The 18,925-nt window shown below is 37.2% G+C and overlaps 1 protein-coding gene across 6 annotated transcripts in view; it reads right to left on the reverse strand.

Annotated features, from left to right (window-relative positions):
• RIC1 (RIC1 homolog, RAB6A GEF complex partner 1) overlaps nucleotides 1-18,925 on the reverse strand; it is a 147,353-nt gene that overhangs the window by 47,558 nt on the left and 80,870 nt on the right. For 5 of the 6 annotated variants that reach the window (XM_045043061.1, XM_023243271.2, XM_045043060.1 and 2 more), the window contains 3 exons: nucleotides 9,792-9,899; nucleotides 3,479-3,621; nucleotides 2,748-2,884 (listed from right to left, as the gene is read on the reverse strand). In XM_045043061.1, coding sequence (XP_044898996.1) covers nucleotides 2,748-2,884; nucleotides 3,479-3,621; nucleotides 9,792-9,899 — 388 coding nt within the window. The remainder of the gene's footprint in view (nucleotides 1-2,747; nucleotides 2,885-3,478; nucleotides 3,622-9,791; nucleotides 9,900-18,925) is intronic. The other variant, XM_023243272.2, reaches the window with a different exon arrangement.

The raw sequence follows: 18,925 nt of genomic DNA on the forward strand, positions 1-18,925 counted from the left end.
AATATCCCCTCACACACTACTACAAAAGTAACCGGTATCCAGACTTAAATGGTAATCCCTTCCTTCTTTTTCTTTAGACCAATACTATTTAAGAACATGCATCCATACAAACTCTAATTTAGAATGGCCTATGTTTTATTTTCCTTTAATTTTACATAAAATAAAATCATAGCACACATTCCTTTGTGCCTAGCTGCTTTCACTCAGCGCGTCTGTGAGACCCATCCACATCACCACACACAGCTCTGCTGTTCACGCTCACCATAGCCTCAAACACCAGGCTTAGCTCACTGGGCCTATGCCTCCGTCACCCGATCAATCTTTACCGTCTCAGGCACATTTAAAAGTATTTTTCCTCCAGCTTTTCTAGTTGTCCTCGGCAGGTTTTGTCCTAATTATCTAAACCTACTGAAGGGTTCTGAGCAGAGGAGTGACATAATCTGACATATTTTAAGACATCTGTTAAATGCATCAAAAAATGTCAAACAATTTTTACGAAGCACTTAAATAATGCCTAACATAAACATGTCATCAGTGTATTTCCTAATTACCAGTAATACACATAGGTATTCTTTTCCTGTAATTTGTATTTTCTAACTTATTTAACAATGTCATTCTGCTTTTCATTATTTTTTAAATTCTTAATTTACTGGAAAATATTCTTTAACCAAATACTAAGAAAATTAGTGAAAGCTGATCATCAGAAAGGAGTTACTTCTTCAGTTCTAGGATTTTTGTTTTCAATAAAAAACATTTAAATCCCAAACATAATTTACAAATATACCTTGTAAAAAAATTACTCTCCAAAAGCTTATTTTTATTCTTATATATTGACATGTTACCACAAATGTACTGTTTAGTACTTCATTATTTGAGTAGAGATGATAGTGGAAAACAGTTTTAGGAATATTAAAGCTGACATTGTAGGAAATAATATGCCCTTAAAAACTTAAAATCTTTTTCGGTCAAAGAGAGCAGACTGAATATCTAGCTTCTCTGACTCTTAAATCCCCAACTTTGTAACAGCAAAGATTGTTTTCAAAAAGCACAAACTTGCAAGGAAAAAGAATGGGTGAGGAGGTAGAATCATTAAGTTTTAGAAGCTAGGAAGCACATGGATGAGTAGAATCCTTAACTTAGAGAAACAGCTAAATTTACACTGTAGGGCACACAGAAGGCCTGGGGATTGAGATTTCTCAGAAAGACTGAAACACAAGCAGTGGGACTGGTTCACAGCCTGTAGAAGCACCAGCTGGGCGGTCCCACAGTACCTTCCCAAACTCAACAGCTAAGAAATATCCCACCTTCACTCCAACAGAAAAATGGAGATTTTTTTCTTTGGAGAAAAACGAAACAAAAAACAACCCTAGTGGTTTCTGGACCACACTGAAAACATGGGTAAGTGAATATGGACCCTCTAATTTAACACGTCTATAACTTAAATCCAAGACCACTGGGATGGCCAGGTACATATTCTCTGGAAAGGACTGCAGACTCTCTTCCAATGAGCACCAGATACAGAGAGGGGAGGGAAGGAAACAATCCAGTCCGCTCACCCTATGAAGATAAGGGTCAACCAAACCCAGCAAAACCCACAGCCTTCAGTGAGTCCAAATTTTTATTTTGGTCTCTGTCACTGCAACTAAATTCATATATTAACTAAACATATATTAATTAACCATAAACTATGGAAAGGGCCCTTTCAAATAAAGCCATTAAGGAAATCCTCAGGATGATAGCCCCAAAATACAACTGTGTTAAAGGTATAGTGAGCCAGCAGCCCAGTTTGGAGCAAGCCAGAAGGTTCCAAGAGAAATTACTTCAAAGAAGATGAAACAGAACATCTAATGTGCCTGAAGGAATTGAGAGGATATTTACACAACCAGCAGACAGTCTAGGGTTGAGTTACTGGTAAGTACATAAAAAGTAAATAAACATAGGGGCGCCTGGGTGGCGCAGTCGGTTAAGCGTCCGACTTCAGCCAGGTCACGATCTCGCGGTCCGTGAGTTCGAGCCCCGCGTCAGGCTCTGGGCTGATGGCTCGGAGCCTGGAGCCTGTTTCCGATTCTGTGTCTCCCTCTCTCTGCCCCTCCCCCGTTCATGCTCTGTCTCTCTCTGTCCCAAAAATAAATAAAAACGTTGAAAAAAAAAATCTTAAAAAAAAAAAAAAAGTAAATAAACATAAAGAATAATTATTAATTCCCAGTGGGAGGGAAACCTGCAGGAAAGAAAAAATAATCACAGCATCCATGGCTCAGGTACTAACAGGTTTTATATAGCAGTAACAATATAAACAATGAATAGTAATCTAATTGAAATCAAAATAACTGTATTAGGAAGACAGCAAGAATATATGAGTGCAGTAGGAACAGAGAAGCAAATGAACTTTTTCTACAGAAGGAGTCAATAAACCAGCTAAAAACTAAAAATTAAATACTCAGAGCTGTGGTGATAAACTGCAAAATAACCAGTAAAGAAAAATAAAGTCGTTGTCTCTGAGAAAAGAAATTGAGTGTGAAGAGTGCAAGAGAGAGGGAAGGAACTATCATTTTTCTTCAACACATCTACTAGAATTATTTGTCTACTTATATTATTTTTAAGTATAATATATGTATCATTTTGATTTACAAATTAGTTAACATAACCCTAAAATATTAAATAAGGGAACTGGCAGTGGGATTTAATAACAAAAACTAAAACTGGTAAATGCAAAATAGAGAAAATAAACACTACAAAGTAAGTCATACCTCTGCAGTAAATCTACTTGACACTGGAGTAATAAATCCAATTTTACCATCATTAAACACAACAGCAAATCCATCAAGTGTGGCACAGTATTCCATGTCTCTGATGTGCACATCTGCAAAACCCAGGAATGAACCTGCTGATGAAAACATAAGTATACATGAAATACGAATATAAATACAGTAAATAACTCCCTCACATTTCTCTTTGCAAACCCTATAAGGACAGTTAAAAGGGCAAAAATAGGGGCGCATGGGTGGCGCAGTCGGTTAAGCGTCCGACTTCAGCCGGGTCACGATCTCGCGGTCCGTGAGTTCGAGCCCCGTGTCAGGCTCTGGGCTGATGGCTCAGAGCCTGGAGCCTGTTTCCGATTCTGTGTCTCCCTCTCTCTCTGCCCCTCCCCTGTTCATGCTCTGTCTCTCTCTGTCCCAAAAATAAATAAACGTTGGGAAAAAAAAAAAAAGGGGGGCAAAAATAATGACCTAACAACACCAAACCATTAAACTATTCCTTCCTACACACACACACACACACACACACACACACACACACACACACACTCTCTCTCTCTCTCTCTCTCTCTCTCTCTCTCTCTCTCTCTCTCTCCCCCCCCCCCACCCCCTTGCATAATTAATTCCAAAGGAAAAAAATCACTGCCCATCCATAAAAATATCTAACCAGATTATATCAAAAATAAACACCTGGCTCCACCCCACGCAGAAAGTATACCTACCTCTAGACGACTGCAGATCTACTGAAAAGGGTACTGTGCAAAGATTAATAGCTTTCCTTCCGTTTGTCATTCCTTCCCAGTGAATAAGATGAAGAAGTCCATCAGAAGTAGCAACGAGGAGATCCTCCAGCATGGACTGCAAACTATAGGGAAGTAAGCAATTTAGAATCAATGAACTTTAGGAGAGCACACTGGGAAAGCAAGGAGTATGAATGTAATGGCTCTGGAGAATGTTCATATACAGTGGATCATGAAACCACTTACAAAACTGTCATTTATCTACAATTTAGGTATCTAGTAGCTTCATCTTTGTATAATTTAATCTAGAACCCAAAATTCTGGATGAAATACAAGACTATGTGCAGCCACAGTCATGAACTGATCAACTTGGTTAAAACTAGAAATACTCAAAACAGTAAATTCAAAGATGAAAGACGATAAATGACAAGAAAGGACAAAGGCAAAGAAACCATAAAAAGAACAACTTATGACAGGCTGACAGTCTGGAGCCATAAAGTACAGAGGTAGTAATCCTCTAGCCCTGGCCACCAGAACCTTCCCCAGTGATGGAAATGTGTTATCAAACATGGTAAGCAGCAGCTACATGTAGTGACTGCATACCTCAAATATGGCTACTGTGACAGAAGAACATCTTTTTTTTTTTTTTAATGTTTATTTATTTTTAAGACAGAGAGAGACAGAACATGAATGGGGGAAGGTCAGAGAGAGAGGGAGACACAGAATCTGAAGCAGGCTCCAGGCTCCGAGCTGTCAGCACAGAGCACGATGCGGGGCCCGAACCCACGGACCGCGAGATCATGACCTGAGCCGAAGTCGGACGCTCAACCGACTGAGCCACCCAGGCGCCCCAGAAGAACATATTTCTTAACTTTGCTCCCTTTGAACTAACTGAAATTCAAGGAACTTCATTTGACTAGAGGCTACTTTACTGGAACTCACAGTTCTGGGTATTGTTGAGCCTCATGTTGTTCATTCATACAAGTATTTATAAAGCCCATGCTCCACGACAGGTGCCATGTTCTGTGCTGGCGATTCTGGGGTGAAAACAATAGTTTCTCCTTTCAGAAGACCTCTCAGTTGACTTAGTGACAATTATGGAGTATGATCTCCACACTATTTACAAAGAGATTTAACATTTACTTACCTAATGGCAAATAAATGCCCACTTTGCTCACTCTGATGTGCCCAGCCCCTAAGGCAGTGCTAGTTACGTATGGCACGCAATGTTTGTGGGAGGAGGAAAAAGGGGAGAAAAGGAGAGAGGAAAAGGGAATCCAAGAATAACAATGCAAAGGCACTGGCATAGAGGAAGAAAGAGAACCAGGGGAACCAGAGGAAATTGATATAAAAAAGCCAAGGGAATAGATGGATGGAAAAAGTACTTAAGAGTCTCAAAAGCTACAAAAAATGCAAATATAAGAAAGAAATGAAAAAGTTAAAAATGTGGTGTCCATAATATATACTCCCTATTATATTAATACTATTAAAATTCTTTTCATACTTAAGAAGAGTATATTTCAGAAATATTTTAATCCATAATGGTGGGAGAGATGTTTTTAATGTTTTAATTCTTAAATAAACCTTCAATCCTTAAAAAGCTGAGCTCGGGGCGCCTGGGTGGCGCAGTCGGTTAAGCGTCCGACTTCAGCCAGGTCAGGATCTTGCGGTTCGTGAGTTCGAGCCCCGCATCAGGCTCTGGGCTGATGGCTCAGAGCCTGGAGCCTGTTTCCGATTCTGTATCTCCCTCTCTCTCTGCCCCTCCCCCGTTCATGCTTGGTCTCTCTCTGTCCCAAAAATAAATAAAAACGTTGAAAAAAAAATTAAAAAAAAAAAAAAAAAGCTGAGCTCAAGGACTCATTCACCAAGAATTTCAGACAATGAAGAACTGTTTTCTTCCCAACTACAAAAATATTAAAAAGAGAAGAACATTCGTAATCAACTGAGTTTACAGAAAGTTCACTTTTTGAAATAGTATATATTCTTCCCTTTCAAATTTGTATTTTAGTGCAACATTTGCATGTAGCATGGAATAAGTAGAGAATAGAAACTTTAGGTTTTACATCTGCCACTACATGTCAACAGAAGCAATTTAGTGGAGTAGTCACTGGCTTACCAGTGATTTTCATTCAGCAGGAGTTACCCTAGGTTTTTTCCAACTATATCCTCCCTCTCCCCTGTTCCTATTTCCCTAGAAGAATCACTGCATATGACAGTTAGGAGCAAGATCAAGGTTACCCTGCAGGAATTTAACCACCTACTAGGCAAAACTCAGCACTCTTCTGACAAAGTTAACAGAATTCAGAATCTCTACTTTGTCATCCCCAGCGCTAGGACAAAAATGACCAGATGTGTGGGGACAGGAAAACATGACCCAGGGTCAAGAGAAAAATCAATCAATATAAATAGACTTGGCCAATCCTGATGTTGGAATTAAAAGATAATGACTTTACAATAACTATGGTAAATATGACAAAGAATCCACAGGAAAAGATACATCTTCCTCATTCAACTGAAGTAAATAAACTCATTAAAACAAAGGCTGAGGTCAGTTGTTAAAATACGGAGTACTTCCCTGAAGTTAGTAAACAGGCCTTGCTCCACACCACACAACTATGTGCCCACTGACTGCTAGTGTTACAAAGATCTAACAATTAAAGATTGAGTCCTGGAATAAGGGGATATCAGGATTCTTTACCGATAATCACTGTGACAGGTCTTTTCATGCTGCACTGGTTTTTAAGTATTTTGAAAAATCACTCCTGGGTATAAATACACACAAAATATACATAAATATACTCTAAGTTATGTCCTCAGAGAGCCTCTCCAATCATTGACTTCATGGGCTTTTTAACAGCTAACTGATATGCCCGAGGTGCCTCTCCATCCCCTCCCCACCCCGCCCCTTAATTTAGGACCTTAGAAGAATAGTATCATCTTGAAAGCAGATGGGGCACCTAGGTGGTTCAGTCGGTTAAGTGTCTGACTCTTGATTTTTGGCTCAGGTCACGATCCCAGGTTGCGGGACAGAGCCTCACGTCGGGCTCTGTGCTGAGCATGGAGCCTGCTTGGGATTCTCTCTCTCCCTCTCCACCCTTCCCCCACTCAGGTGTGCACTCTCTCTCTCAAAATAAATAAAATTAAATTAAAAAAACATTTAAAACATAGATTAGCATTTCTGATTAATCAAATATTCTTAATGGGACATATATCATTCATAATCACCAATTCTCAAATATGTACATATATTTAATACCTAACAAATATTAAATACTATATACTACATACAGCTTTCCTAAGTGCCTGGAATAGAGGAAGATAAGGAATAAACTGTGGTATTTACTAGTATTTATTACCTGCTATTAGTTAGAAACAGACTAAGGGTTTAATTACAGATCGTATCAGTACTTTTCACCTTCTAAACATTCTCTATCCTCAATTAGTAACACACATTGGACGCTTACCATTAATCCTATTCTTTCTTCAAGCAAAAATTAAAAGATGGAAAGACTTTTGCCATATTATGCCTACAAGCAGAAGTTTTAACTATTATCTCTAATTTCACAGGACTTCTATTTTTGGTGGTGAGCAGGAAGAAAGTTGGTTACAAAGTCCAAATACTGTGTCTTCTCCCTCAATGCAAAATCACATAGGATATCCAATCACATTTCCAACAAGTATGCATTACAGGTGCTAATAATAATACTGCTCTGAAAAGCAATTATTTTTCTGAAGTTTCAAGAAAAACCTTAGAGATTTCCTATCACCTAAATTTGTAGTGTGTATTGAAAACTAGCACCTGACTAAAACAAACAAAACCACTTAGCACCTGACAAGTTAAACTTGTACAAGATGACAGGATTTCTTTTTTTAAAGCCTCTTTTTCTATCCCATCCCCATGATCCATACGGTCTGCCGCTGGATATAGGTAGAGAGCCATATCTGTACAGGTCCATCTAGCTTGTACCCAGAGACATTCCAAATTCCTTACGTCGCAAGTTACATTTTTAAAAAGAATCCCTGTACTGAAATAACATCTGAGGTCAAGAGTACCTTTCTGACCAAGGTGATCATAACTTAAACTCAATCCTTTGTAACCTGGATCACACTGATGCAAATAACAAGAATAAAACAACATTCTTTTTCTCTGAAGAAAATACATAAAAAGATGGACTAAACACGGCAAGACAACAGCCAGCCACTTGCATGCAATTTTATTTTTTTAATGTATACCAGTATCTGTACTGTATTCTAACAAAACTAATGGTGAAAATAGCCTTTTATTAGAACTGTGACTCAGAAGAATTGAAAAACATTGGTATTACATTTATATAGTTCAATATATTCGTATATCACCATCCATATAATTCAATATTTAATGAGACTACACAGTAAAAAGTCTTTTCCCCAAACCTGTGGCCCAGCCAGTCAGTTCTCATACTGTTTCTTATACATTTTTCAAGAACAATACATATTTTAACACTACCAGCTCCCTTTTAAAAACAAATTTTGAGGTGCCTGGGTGGCTCAGTCGGTTAAGCATCAGACTTTGTTTGGCTCAGGTCATGATCTCGTGGTTTGTGAGTTCGAGCCCCGCTTTGGGCTCTGTGCTGACAGCTGGGAGCCTGGAACCTGCTTGGGATTCTGTGTCTCCCTCTCTCCCTGCCCCTCCTCCACTCACGCTCTCTGTCTCTTAAAAATAAATAAACGTTAAAAACAAATATTAGCATTATTATAGAGTACACCTTGCTTTTTTCACCCAACAACACATTTGGGAAGTTTCTTCAGTAAAGAGTGCCCTCATTGTTTCTACAGATGCATACTGTTCCCACTGTGTAGAAGGTAAGAAAAGCTTTTTAACCAGCTCCCTACTGATTGACATTTAGGTGGTTTTTGATCTTTTGCTATTATAAACAATGAAAAACCCTGTAAGCATGTCATCTGAATTACTATATTTGTATGAGTAATTCCTAACAATAGACATGCTGCACAAAGACCATGAGCTTATGTAACTTTGATAGACATTGCTTAATTAATTTCCATACTGTATAAATTTATACTCCCACCACCAATGTATAAAGTTCATATCCCTGATCTCCCCCCCAAACAGTATTTTACCTAACTGTTCATATGTGTAAGTCACTTATTTACTCTCCTAAAGGAGATTATGTAATATATTAACTGAAATGTAGACAACGAAAAGAAATTGTTTATATTCTGTGTCCATTTGTTCTACTTTTTCTTGCTATAAGAAGTCTTCACATACTGTAAAAATTGGACTTTGTGGTATTCACTGGAAGTATATTTCCTTGTTTTCATTGTTTATGTTTTCCTCTGATCATACTTATGGTGGGTTTTTTCCCCCAGTTTTTTTTAACTTTTATATAATCTAATTTATCAATATTTCTTTTCATAAGAAATTATTTGCAGACATTTTGACAAGAAGATTTTAATGACTCCTAACAAAATGAATTTTGAATTACAATACTTCTTTCGCTAATATTTCTTATCATTTTTTAAAGCAAATCTTATTAGAGATAAGGACTACTGGCCATTTTGATGCAGAGAAGGCTGGAATATCACCGTTATAATTTCATAATTGCATACGTCTGGGCACAATAACAGCAAAAGGTTCTTGAAGGCCAGTTTTAACTCTGAATTCAGTTAAAAAGAACTCTTTGTTAAAAAAGAAACAAAAAATACCATTATAGTGACAACTTTATGTTAAAAAATGTACTTTTAACAAGACCCACACATCAGACAACTAGAATGTCAAATATGAATTAAGGAAATAAGGCCAAATTACACATACACTTACATTTTCTGCCAATGGATATAAAATAATTTTTTATATTTTGGTAATTCTGGCCTTAACACAAAACCTTTATTCATACTTAGATCAGAAAGCTTAAGTTTCTTCCAAGTACATAAATATTTTCCAAAAACTTAAGAGAAGGTATTAGAAACAAAGCCACTTTCTCTTTTCCTCAACTTCTATGATTTTTATCAGTATCAAGTAACTATGCTGTATCATTCAAACAATTCTAGATCTTACCAAAAAAGATAAATTTCTGAAAAAAAATTATAGTTGGTATACTCAATTTATGGGCTTTATATATTTAATAAATAACTGAAGTATAATAATGTATCATCTAGGGGTTAATCAAGCATTTAGAGCTAAAAAAAATTATTCTCAGTGAAAAAAATGAAATAAACTTTCTTACTGATCATGTGATTAATCAACTACATTGTATACTGTCATCACAAAATGCTAAATTTAACCAAGGTACTATACCTCATGATGGGTGCTTGCAAATCCAGTATTTTCTTCATTTCTAAATTTAATGCTGGAGCACACTGTTCTTCCTTAAAATGGGGTGTCCCCTTCATTTGTGGACTTCCTCTAAAAAAAATACAAATATACAGGATTAAAGAGAAAGATATGAATTCTCCTCCACTCTGTGACTCATCTATACCCAATCAGAGTAAACACAATCAAACTTACAAATCAGGCATTAATCCCTAAAGTTCCCAAATGAAAAATGGACTTCAATTCCATTGTAGCAGAGTAAGCAGTTAGACAAAGGGGTTTAACCAATGTAACTAGTGTTGGGGAGAAGAGCAAAGAATCTTAAGGAAAAAAACAAAGCAAATTCTCAAGAGAACCAACAGACATTTTTAAATGACTGATGGCCCTTTCCGAGGTGGGCGACTTTGGGAGATACACAACGTTTCTACCTACTGCATGTCCAAAGGGATCCAAATCGTCACCTCATCTTACCTTATGCCACACAATATCCTCGTTCCTCTATCCCTTGGGTTATGTATCAGAATTAAGGTCAATTCAGGGATGCGACAGGAAATGTTTCACATAAAACTTGGTAATAAATGGCAAAATGGCTACACCTGGTAGCTCCCTGCTACACGAGAGGTGACTAGATCAATGGCAACATAATTGAGCCGCCACACACGACCCCGCAAAAGGACCACACGATAGTTCCGGGATCTTTATCTCTGCATGCATGGGACCATTCTTTCTCAATTCCTCTGCTGGGATTTAATAGCTGTCTCTTCTCTTGCTACCAGCTATTACTTACCCTTGGCAACAATGAGCCTGCCATTTCTCCCCCTTCAGTCACCTACACTATTAAAATTATGTGTAAACAGTCTAACATTCAACAGCTTTTAAGGTTCCTGGCTTGGTGAAAATTGATACTTTTTCTGCTTTCTGGTTTTAAGTTATTTTCCGTATAGAAGCTTGGCGGTACTTTACCCTGGTCTGTGACTGCCATGACCTGGAATATCTGACTCCTTGTGTACGTCTGAATGGCTAAACTGGTTAATGTTACACCACACAGGTTCAGATTTAATTAACATGCTTGCTGTGACAGCTACTAAGAAAGACACCATGAATTATTAGTTTACAGAACTCCTATCTGGACTGCTAATCTCTCTCTCTCTCTCTCTCTCTCTCTCTCTCTCTCTCTCTCTCTCTCTCTCACACACACACACACACACACACACACACACACACACACACACACACACACTATAATGCATCTCCTGAGACATTCTCCACATATGTCTAGTTTTAAAGTTATTTTTCAAAGTACTACATACACACCATTTAAACCAATAGTGCTAGAAAGCTTATGACAAAGGGGAAAAAACAAGTTTGTTTTTGTTTTTGTTTTTTTGTGAGGACACAACCAGCTTCAGTTTTTAGCTATTACCTTCTTCTAATTACCTGGATGTTTTCCCACAATACATTCACGCTGCTTCAGCATTATTTAGATATTATCTACTAACTTCCCATTCTTATTCTCCATTTTTCCCCATCCTCCTAAGTACACAAAAATGTTTTCATTACGATGATTAAATAATTTTTACTTCTGGGTCAAGAAGTATTCAGTTCTATGTAAGTATTAACTTAAATAGCTTGTTAATTTTCCTGACGTGAACTTTACTGCATACTTTCATTTACTTGGTTTTCTTTAAACTTATACCTAAGTTTTCTCAGACTCCTTAACAGCTTTGACAAAAACAACCCTCAATATAGTCTTCTATGTGGTCAAACCTGTCACAATAACCTATTATTTCCTCCCCCGCCCCACATCTCTCCTGGTGCCCAATGCCCTAGTGACTAAGTCTATTGCAAAGTATCATCCTGATAATTTCCTTTGTCATCATCCTGATGACTTCTTTGCTTCTTTCCTATGAGCCTTTATTTTTTTTTTATTACTCTTACTGGGGTTACATATTCTTGTGGGTTCCTGGAAAGGTGTTATGTGGAGGAACTGAGCAATTCTCAAGTCCAATATGTCTTTGACACTTGAATGGGTATTTGGGTAGAAATTTTTAGGCTGCATATCGCAACACAAGATGACGCACATGCAAAGCAATTTATTACATCAAAAGACTGTTACAATCAAAATACGTATCACAAGAATAAAGTATTATGCAGCCCCCCACCCCACCCCCCCAAAAAAAGGAAAGGTGGAAGACCTCTCTAGACTCCTTGGAACGATCTCCGGGGTCTGTTGTTAAGTGAGAAAAATCAAGGTGCACAACAATGTATATAATCTGCTACATTCATACGACAGGGAAGGAAATAACAAACGTTCATACACATGTGCTAAATTTAAAAATGAAAGAAGAGCCAAAAGTAAAATGAAAATGGTTATCTACGGGGGAAGACAGAATACAGGGTAAAGAATGCCACATTTTTTTAAACTTTGGGACATGAAAATATTTTATGTAATAAACGAAATTAAAATTAAAATCAACAATAACCAATCTCTAACAACAGAAAAGAAACGAACCTAACTGTACACCAAGCTAGCAGCACAAATAAGAATTATTTCAAGTAACTTTGAAACACAGTAGTTTGTGCATCCTTAATGGGAAACTTCCTACAGACAAAAATCAAATTGTATTCAGTAATAATACTGTTATAATAATAGTGGTTATTATTTTGGAGTCACTCTGTATACAAAAGGATAAATCAAGGGGCGCCTGGGTGGCGCAGTCGGTTAAGCATCCGACTTCAGCCAGGTCACGATCTCGCGGTCCGTGAGTTCGAGCCCCGCGTCAGGCTCTGGGCTGATGGCTCAGAGCCTGTAGCCTGTTTCCGATTCTGTGTCTCCCTCTCTCTCTGCCCCTCCCCCGTTCATGCTCTGTCTCTCTCTGTCCCCAAAATAAATAAACGTTGAAAAAAAAAATTTAAAAAAAAAATAAATAAATTACTTAAAACTTTAAAAAATTTTAAAGCTTTTAAAAACTTTTAACTTCTATCTTAATCTTTAATTTGAATTAAGGATATCAGTATTAACTCACAGTATCTTTTGTTCTTTCTAAAATTTACTTTTTATCTCTGTGCACTAAAAAGTCCTAAAAGCAAGTATAACCAATAACAATCAGCATCAAGTCAGTCTTCAAAATATTATTTTACACAGAAAGAAGTCAAAGGTCTTTGGAGAGTTGACTTACTCCAAGACAGGGGCAAAGAATTACTAAGATGAACCTTGGATCTGACAAGCAAGGATGCCATTTAAATAACACCATTTTTATGGGCTCTCTGACAGGCTAACGATGTGACAATCTGATCAAAAAGAATGACTGCAATTGGTTAAAACTCAAAAATGTAAAAACCCCTGCATTTACAACAATACTAAAAGCACTCATTAGGTGGTTGTGTCTGGAAGTTCTTAGGACACAACTGGTTACTGTAAGAAAAGGGAAAGAATCAACCATCTATTCTTTCTTCTTGTAGACTATATTTCAGGGTAAACATCAAATAGATAATGAAATAAAGTTTTTCTTTATATAATGACAGCTACAGAATGCAGCACAAATGGTAGAGTTTTTTAAAAATCACAATTTTGGGGGTGTCTGGGTGGCTCAGTTGGTTAAGCGTCCGACTTCAGCTCAGGTCATGATCTCATGGATCATGATTCTAGCCCCACACCGGGCTCTGTGCTGACAGCTCAGAGCCTGGAGCCTGCTTCAGATTCAGTGTCTCCCCCTCTCTCTGTCGCTCCCACGCTTGTGCACTCTCTCTCTCAAATATAAATAAACATTAAAAAAAATTTTTTTAAGCACAATTTTGTGATCCCTATCAAAATAACAGATGCAGGGAACAAAATTAATAAGTGCGTACACCAGCAGGCAGGTAAAAAGTACAAACTTAACACATATCCACCAAATGCAATAGATCCTGGTTTGAACAAATTCCTAAAAAGACAGCTCTGCATTAAAATGGAGACTGATATTAATAAATTACTAATTTTGTTAGATATAATAGTATTACAGCTTTGTTTCTTTAAAATGTCTACTTGTTGCTGATAAAACTATTTGAGGTTGAAATGATACAGTATCTGAAATATGCTCCAAAATACTCAAAGCATACATAAGTATGATAACCTGAGAGATATTGATAACTTGTGAATGTGGGAGATGGGTTCAGAGTTTACCATTAGACTGTTATAGTGACAAATTCCTTAACAAGAGCTCAAATGGATTTATTTCTTTCAGCATTTTAAAGGCTTTCTGCCAATGTTTTTTAGACTCTAACGTGTGGTTGTCAAGTTCAATGACATTCTTATTCAAAGACTATTTTTGATCTGTTTTTCCCCATCAGGAAGTTCTGAGGAGTGTCCTTCCTTTGATTTCCAGGGAGTTATAAAATTTGAGAACAGTGAACTTTTTTAACAAGTATGTGGACTTATCATTGTTTGCACCAAACAAACTACTAACAAACAGTCTTTAGTTTAGGTCTGGGAAATTTACATGTTTTGTTTCCTTAACATACTAATAAGATTCTCCACTTCTGTCTTCTCTTTCTGGAGCTCCTACAAGATTAGATACTGGACCTCATATGAACCTCTAATTCTCCTTTCTTCCCCTCTCACCTGGAGAGCTCCTCAACCGTTTCTTCCAATGCTTCACTGAATTTGAAATTTCTGCGTTTGAAATTTCATCCCAGAAACACTGTCACCCACCTCCCCTTTTTTCTTGCACACCAGTTTTCTTCTTTTAATTAGATTACACCTGTCTGAGGTTGCGAATTTTCATTTCCTCAAAGCGTTTTTGTTCCCTATTGTCTATTTCCTTTTAGTTTCCTTTTTTCTGTTGTGTCTCTCTCTTTTACACTGGAAGCTCTAAGATGCCTAACAATTCCTAGGTGTGTCCATTATGTGTTCAACAGGTAAACAAGAAAAATTACAAGCTCTAATTACAAGCTCTGTGTGTTCAAGTTGGGCTTTTCAACTGGTAGAGGCCAGCTGGCATTTTTGTTGAGATCTTCAAATATCAGGGCCTTTTCGGTCATCTTTCTGGAGTGATTTAATTTTCCCAGGAAGGATCCCTCAAAGCCGCCTGGGGTATCAAGCATAGAAGCTCGAAGTCTAAAGCCAAGCAGGGGACAAAGGCTCACCATCCTAATGTTCAGTGTGACAACTTTCATTTAATCCCCATCTTTAGTTTAGCAGCTCACCCTTGCCCTACTCTGTGTCTGGAATCCCTCTGGCTTATCAGACAATATACTTCCCGTCACTTGTGATGCGGAAACATAAAATTCCTCACTCCTTATTCAATTTTTTAAAACAACCCCCCTGTTCATGGCCCCTGGTTCACTCCTATATTCTATGGTACTACTACATCTAATTCCTGGGTCTTTCCACGGTTTTGAAGATCAAACAAGTTGTTTTTCTTTTTCTTCTTCTTTTTTCTTCTTTTTTTTTTTAATTGAAGTTTAGTTGATACACAATGTTTCATTAGTTTCAGGTGTACAAGAGTGATTCAATAAGTCTATATATTATGCTATGCACACCCCAAGTGTGGCTACCATCTGTCACCATACGATGCTATCACAATGCCACTTACTATATTCCAGGCTCTAAGTTTTATCTCTGTGACTTACTCATTCCATAACTGGAAGCCTGTTCCTGCCACTCCCCTTCCCCCATTTTGCCTATCCCCTCAACAGCACCCCCATTTGGTAACCATTAGTTTGTTCTCTGTATTTATGGGACTCAAACAAGCTGCTTCTTATCAGTATTATGTAACTAACCTTGGGCTCTTGGGTTTCATATTCTTCCTTAGTCATTTCTTTCTCATCCAATCATTAGCTCAAGGGTTAAAGATGCCTCTAACTTTCATTAAAGATAAAAACTGCACTTCAACTTGTTATTTTGTTGGTTATTTGCAAAAGAAAGGTTGAAAAAAACCTTACTACCATCTTCAAATTGGAAGCCCTCTCTTTTCCTTTATGCAAATACTCTCATTTATTAGAGAGATGAAGTATTATAAGAACTTTAAAGCAAATTTAAGTAAATCCTGAGTCTTCAATGACTCCCATTATAAAATTAGAGATATATTTCACACAGAAGTTTCTATGTGTTCTTCAAAATTAAGTAAAAAGTGTTAAAAATTATATTAATAAAAAAAACTAAATTTCTGATAAAAAAATATTATTACTTGTAGTTCAACAATAATTTGAGTGTGCAGTATCAGACTTTTGGAAGGGAATCATAGAAGATGAAGCTGGAACAATAAAACTAGATGATCTAGAGCACTGAATGTCAGGAAAAATAGCAATAAATCGAGCATTTTCTATGCATGAGTGTACAAAGTGTTCTGCACACATTATCTCAAATGCCACATGTTAATAATCCTTTGAGACAGGCATCATTTTTCCCCTTTTCCCAGAAAAGAAACTAAAGCTTTTGCTCATGGTCACAGAGCTGGTAAGTAAAGGAGTGAGCCTGTAGCTTCAATTCCAGATCCTAGGACACTGACAACTACTAGAGAATTAAGGAGACTAACAATAACCTTTGCAGAAAAAAATATGAGAATGGATGTTAAAGAATGGACTGGGGATGGAGTGGGGAGAGGGAGTGGAATCTGTAGATTAATTAGGAGACTGTCAGTAAGAGTACACAAGGAATGGGGCGTCTGGTGGCTCAATCAGTTAAGCGTCTGACTTCGGCTCAGGTCATGATCTCGTGCTTTGTGGGTTCGAGTCCCACGTAAGGCTCTGTGCTGACAGCTTGGAGCCTGCTTCAGATTCTGTGTCTCCCTCTCTCTCTGCCCCTCCCCTATTTGCACTCTGCCTCTCTCTCAAAAATAAATAAACAGTAAAAAAATTAAAAAAGAAAAGGACACAAGGAAGGACTTGGGACAGTGGCAGCAGAAATGTCTTTTCAGACAGCTTTATCATAGCCTTTTTTAAAAGGAGATAATAAAAGCATACTGAGAATTGTCATCTCTGCTTAGTAATAGAGGCTTGTCAGAGACAGGTACAACTGCATTGTACACATTCCTGGTTGGCATTCAAGCTACTGAGAAATATTATATTCTTCGTTCCTGGGCACTTAAAATTAGGTATGGTCATGTGATTGACTTTGGCCTGTAAACCACAAGGGGGAGTTAGTCGTGCACTTCTAGGCAGACACTTTAAGTGCCAAAATTGGTACGCAATGCTATTTTATCCTCTACCACAGGGACATGGCTTATGTCAATGCATAGAGTATACTACATCAAATAACTAATAGACTGTGGTCCACTAAAACTCAGCAAATTAATAGTCTATGATCATTGTTCATATGTGACTTTATTAAATGTATAGTCTAAGAAGGAGAAAGAAAAAAGAACAAAGAAAACGGAGCACAGTTTAAGAGACTTGTGGAACACTACCATGCATAACAACATGTACAGTGAGAGTCCCAAAGGCAAGGCAAGAGAAGGAAGTAGAAAAAATAACAAATAACGGTTGAAAATGTCCCTAATCTGATAAAGACATAAATCTAACCATCCACTTAAGGTCAGAAAATTCCAAATAGAATTTTAAAAGATCCATACCATGATACATTATATTCAAACTACCAAAAGACAAAGAGTCTTGAGAGCTGCAGGAAAAGTGACACATCATATACAACAAGGGATCCTCAGTAAGATTAGCAGCCAATTTCTCATCAAAAACCATGGAGGCCAGAGGCAGTGGGATGACATATCTCAAGTGCCGAAAGAAAAAATGTCAACCAAGAATTCTATACCCAGAAAAATTATCCTTCAAAAATAAAGGAGAAATTAAGAGATTTCCAAACCAATGAAAGTTGAGAGAATTTGTTGCAAGTAGACCTTAACTACCAGAACCCCTAAAAGGAGTCCTTTGTGAAGAAACAGAAAGACAATAGAGAATAATCCAGTCTTACAAAGAAATAAAAGAAAAATGATAAAGGTAGCTACACAAGTAAATATAAAGCCAGCAGTGCTATATTTTTGGTTCAAAAATCCACCTTTTTACCTGTGTGATTTAAAAGACTAATGCCTAAAATAGTAATTATAAAGCTATATGTTGGGCACACAATGTATGAAGATGTAATGTGTCACAATAAGAACATAAAAAGGGAGGGACAGATATGTACAGGAACATACTTTTTATATACTATTGAAGCTCAATTGTTTTTTAATGCATTCAGGTTGTTGTGAGTATAAGATGTTAAATGCACTCCTCAAGGCAACCACTAAGAAAATAACACACAGAAAATGAAATGAGAAAGGAATCAGAATGGTACATCACAAAAAATCAAACACAAAAGAAGGTGTTAATGGAAGAACTGAGGGACAAAAAGATATGACACACAGAAAACTAACAGCAAAATGGCAGAAGTCCTTCTTTATCAGTAATCACTTTAAATATCACTCAATTAAACACTCCAATTAAAGGCAAACACTGTCAGAATGGATTTTTTAAAAATATGATTCCATTTCAAATCAAAGTTTTCTATAAGAGACTTACTTTAGATCCAAAGACCCTGAAAGGATGGAAAGAGATCTTCCATACAAACAGCAATTAAACACAGCAAGGTGTTAATAAGAAGACAAAGGACATTACAGACAATCCTCAACTTAAAATGACTTGACTTACATTTTTCCAACTTTACAATGATGTGAAAGTGCTACGCATTCAGTAGAAATCTTACTTCAAATCTGATCTTTCTCCAGGCTAGAGATACAGTATGATAATCTTGTGATGTTGGACAGAGGCAGGAAGCACAGCTCCCAATCAGCCAGGAGATCCCAAGGGTAAACAACTGATACACTTACAAAAATTCTGTACCTGGGGAACCTGGGTGGCTCAGTCAGTTAAGCAACAGACTCTGGATTTTGGCTCAGGTCATAATCTTGCAGCTGGGAGATCAATTCCTGCCTGAGTAAGCAGCCTGCTTGGGATTCTCTCCTTCCCTCTCTCTCTGTTCCTTTCCACTTGTGCTCTCTCTCTCTCTCTCTCTCTCTCTCAAAATAAATAAACTTAAAAAAAAAAAATATCCTGTACCTGTACAACCATTCTGCTTTTCACTTTCAGTACAATATTCGATAAATTACATGAGCTATTCGACACTTTATTATAAAATATGCTCTCTGTTA

The sequence above is a fragment of the Felis catus genome, chromosome D4, assembly GCF_018350175.1.
Source record: "Felis catus isolate Fca126 chromosome D4, F.catus_Fca126_mat1.0, whole genome shotgun sequence".
Classification (NCBI taxonomy): domain Eukaryota; kingdom Metazoa; phylum Chordata; class Mammalia; order Carnivora; family Felidae; genus Felis; species Felis catus.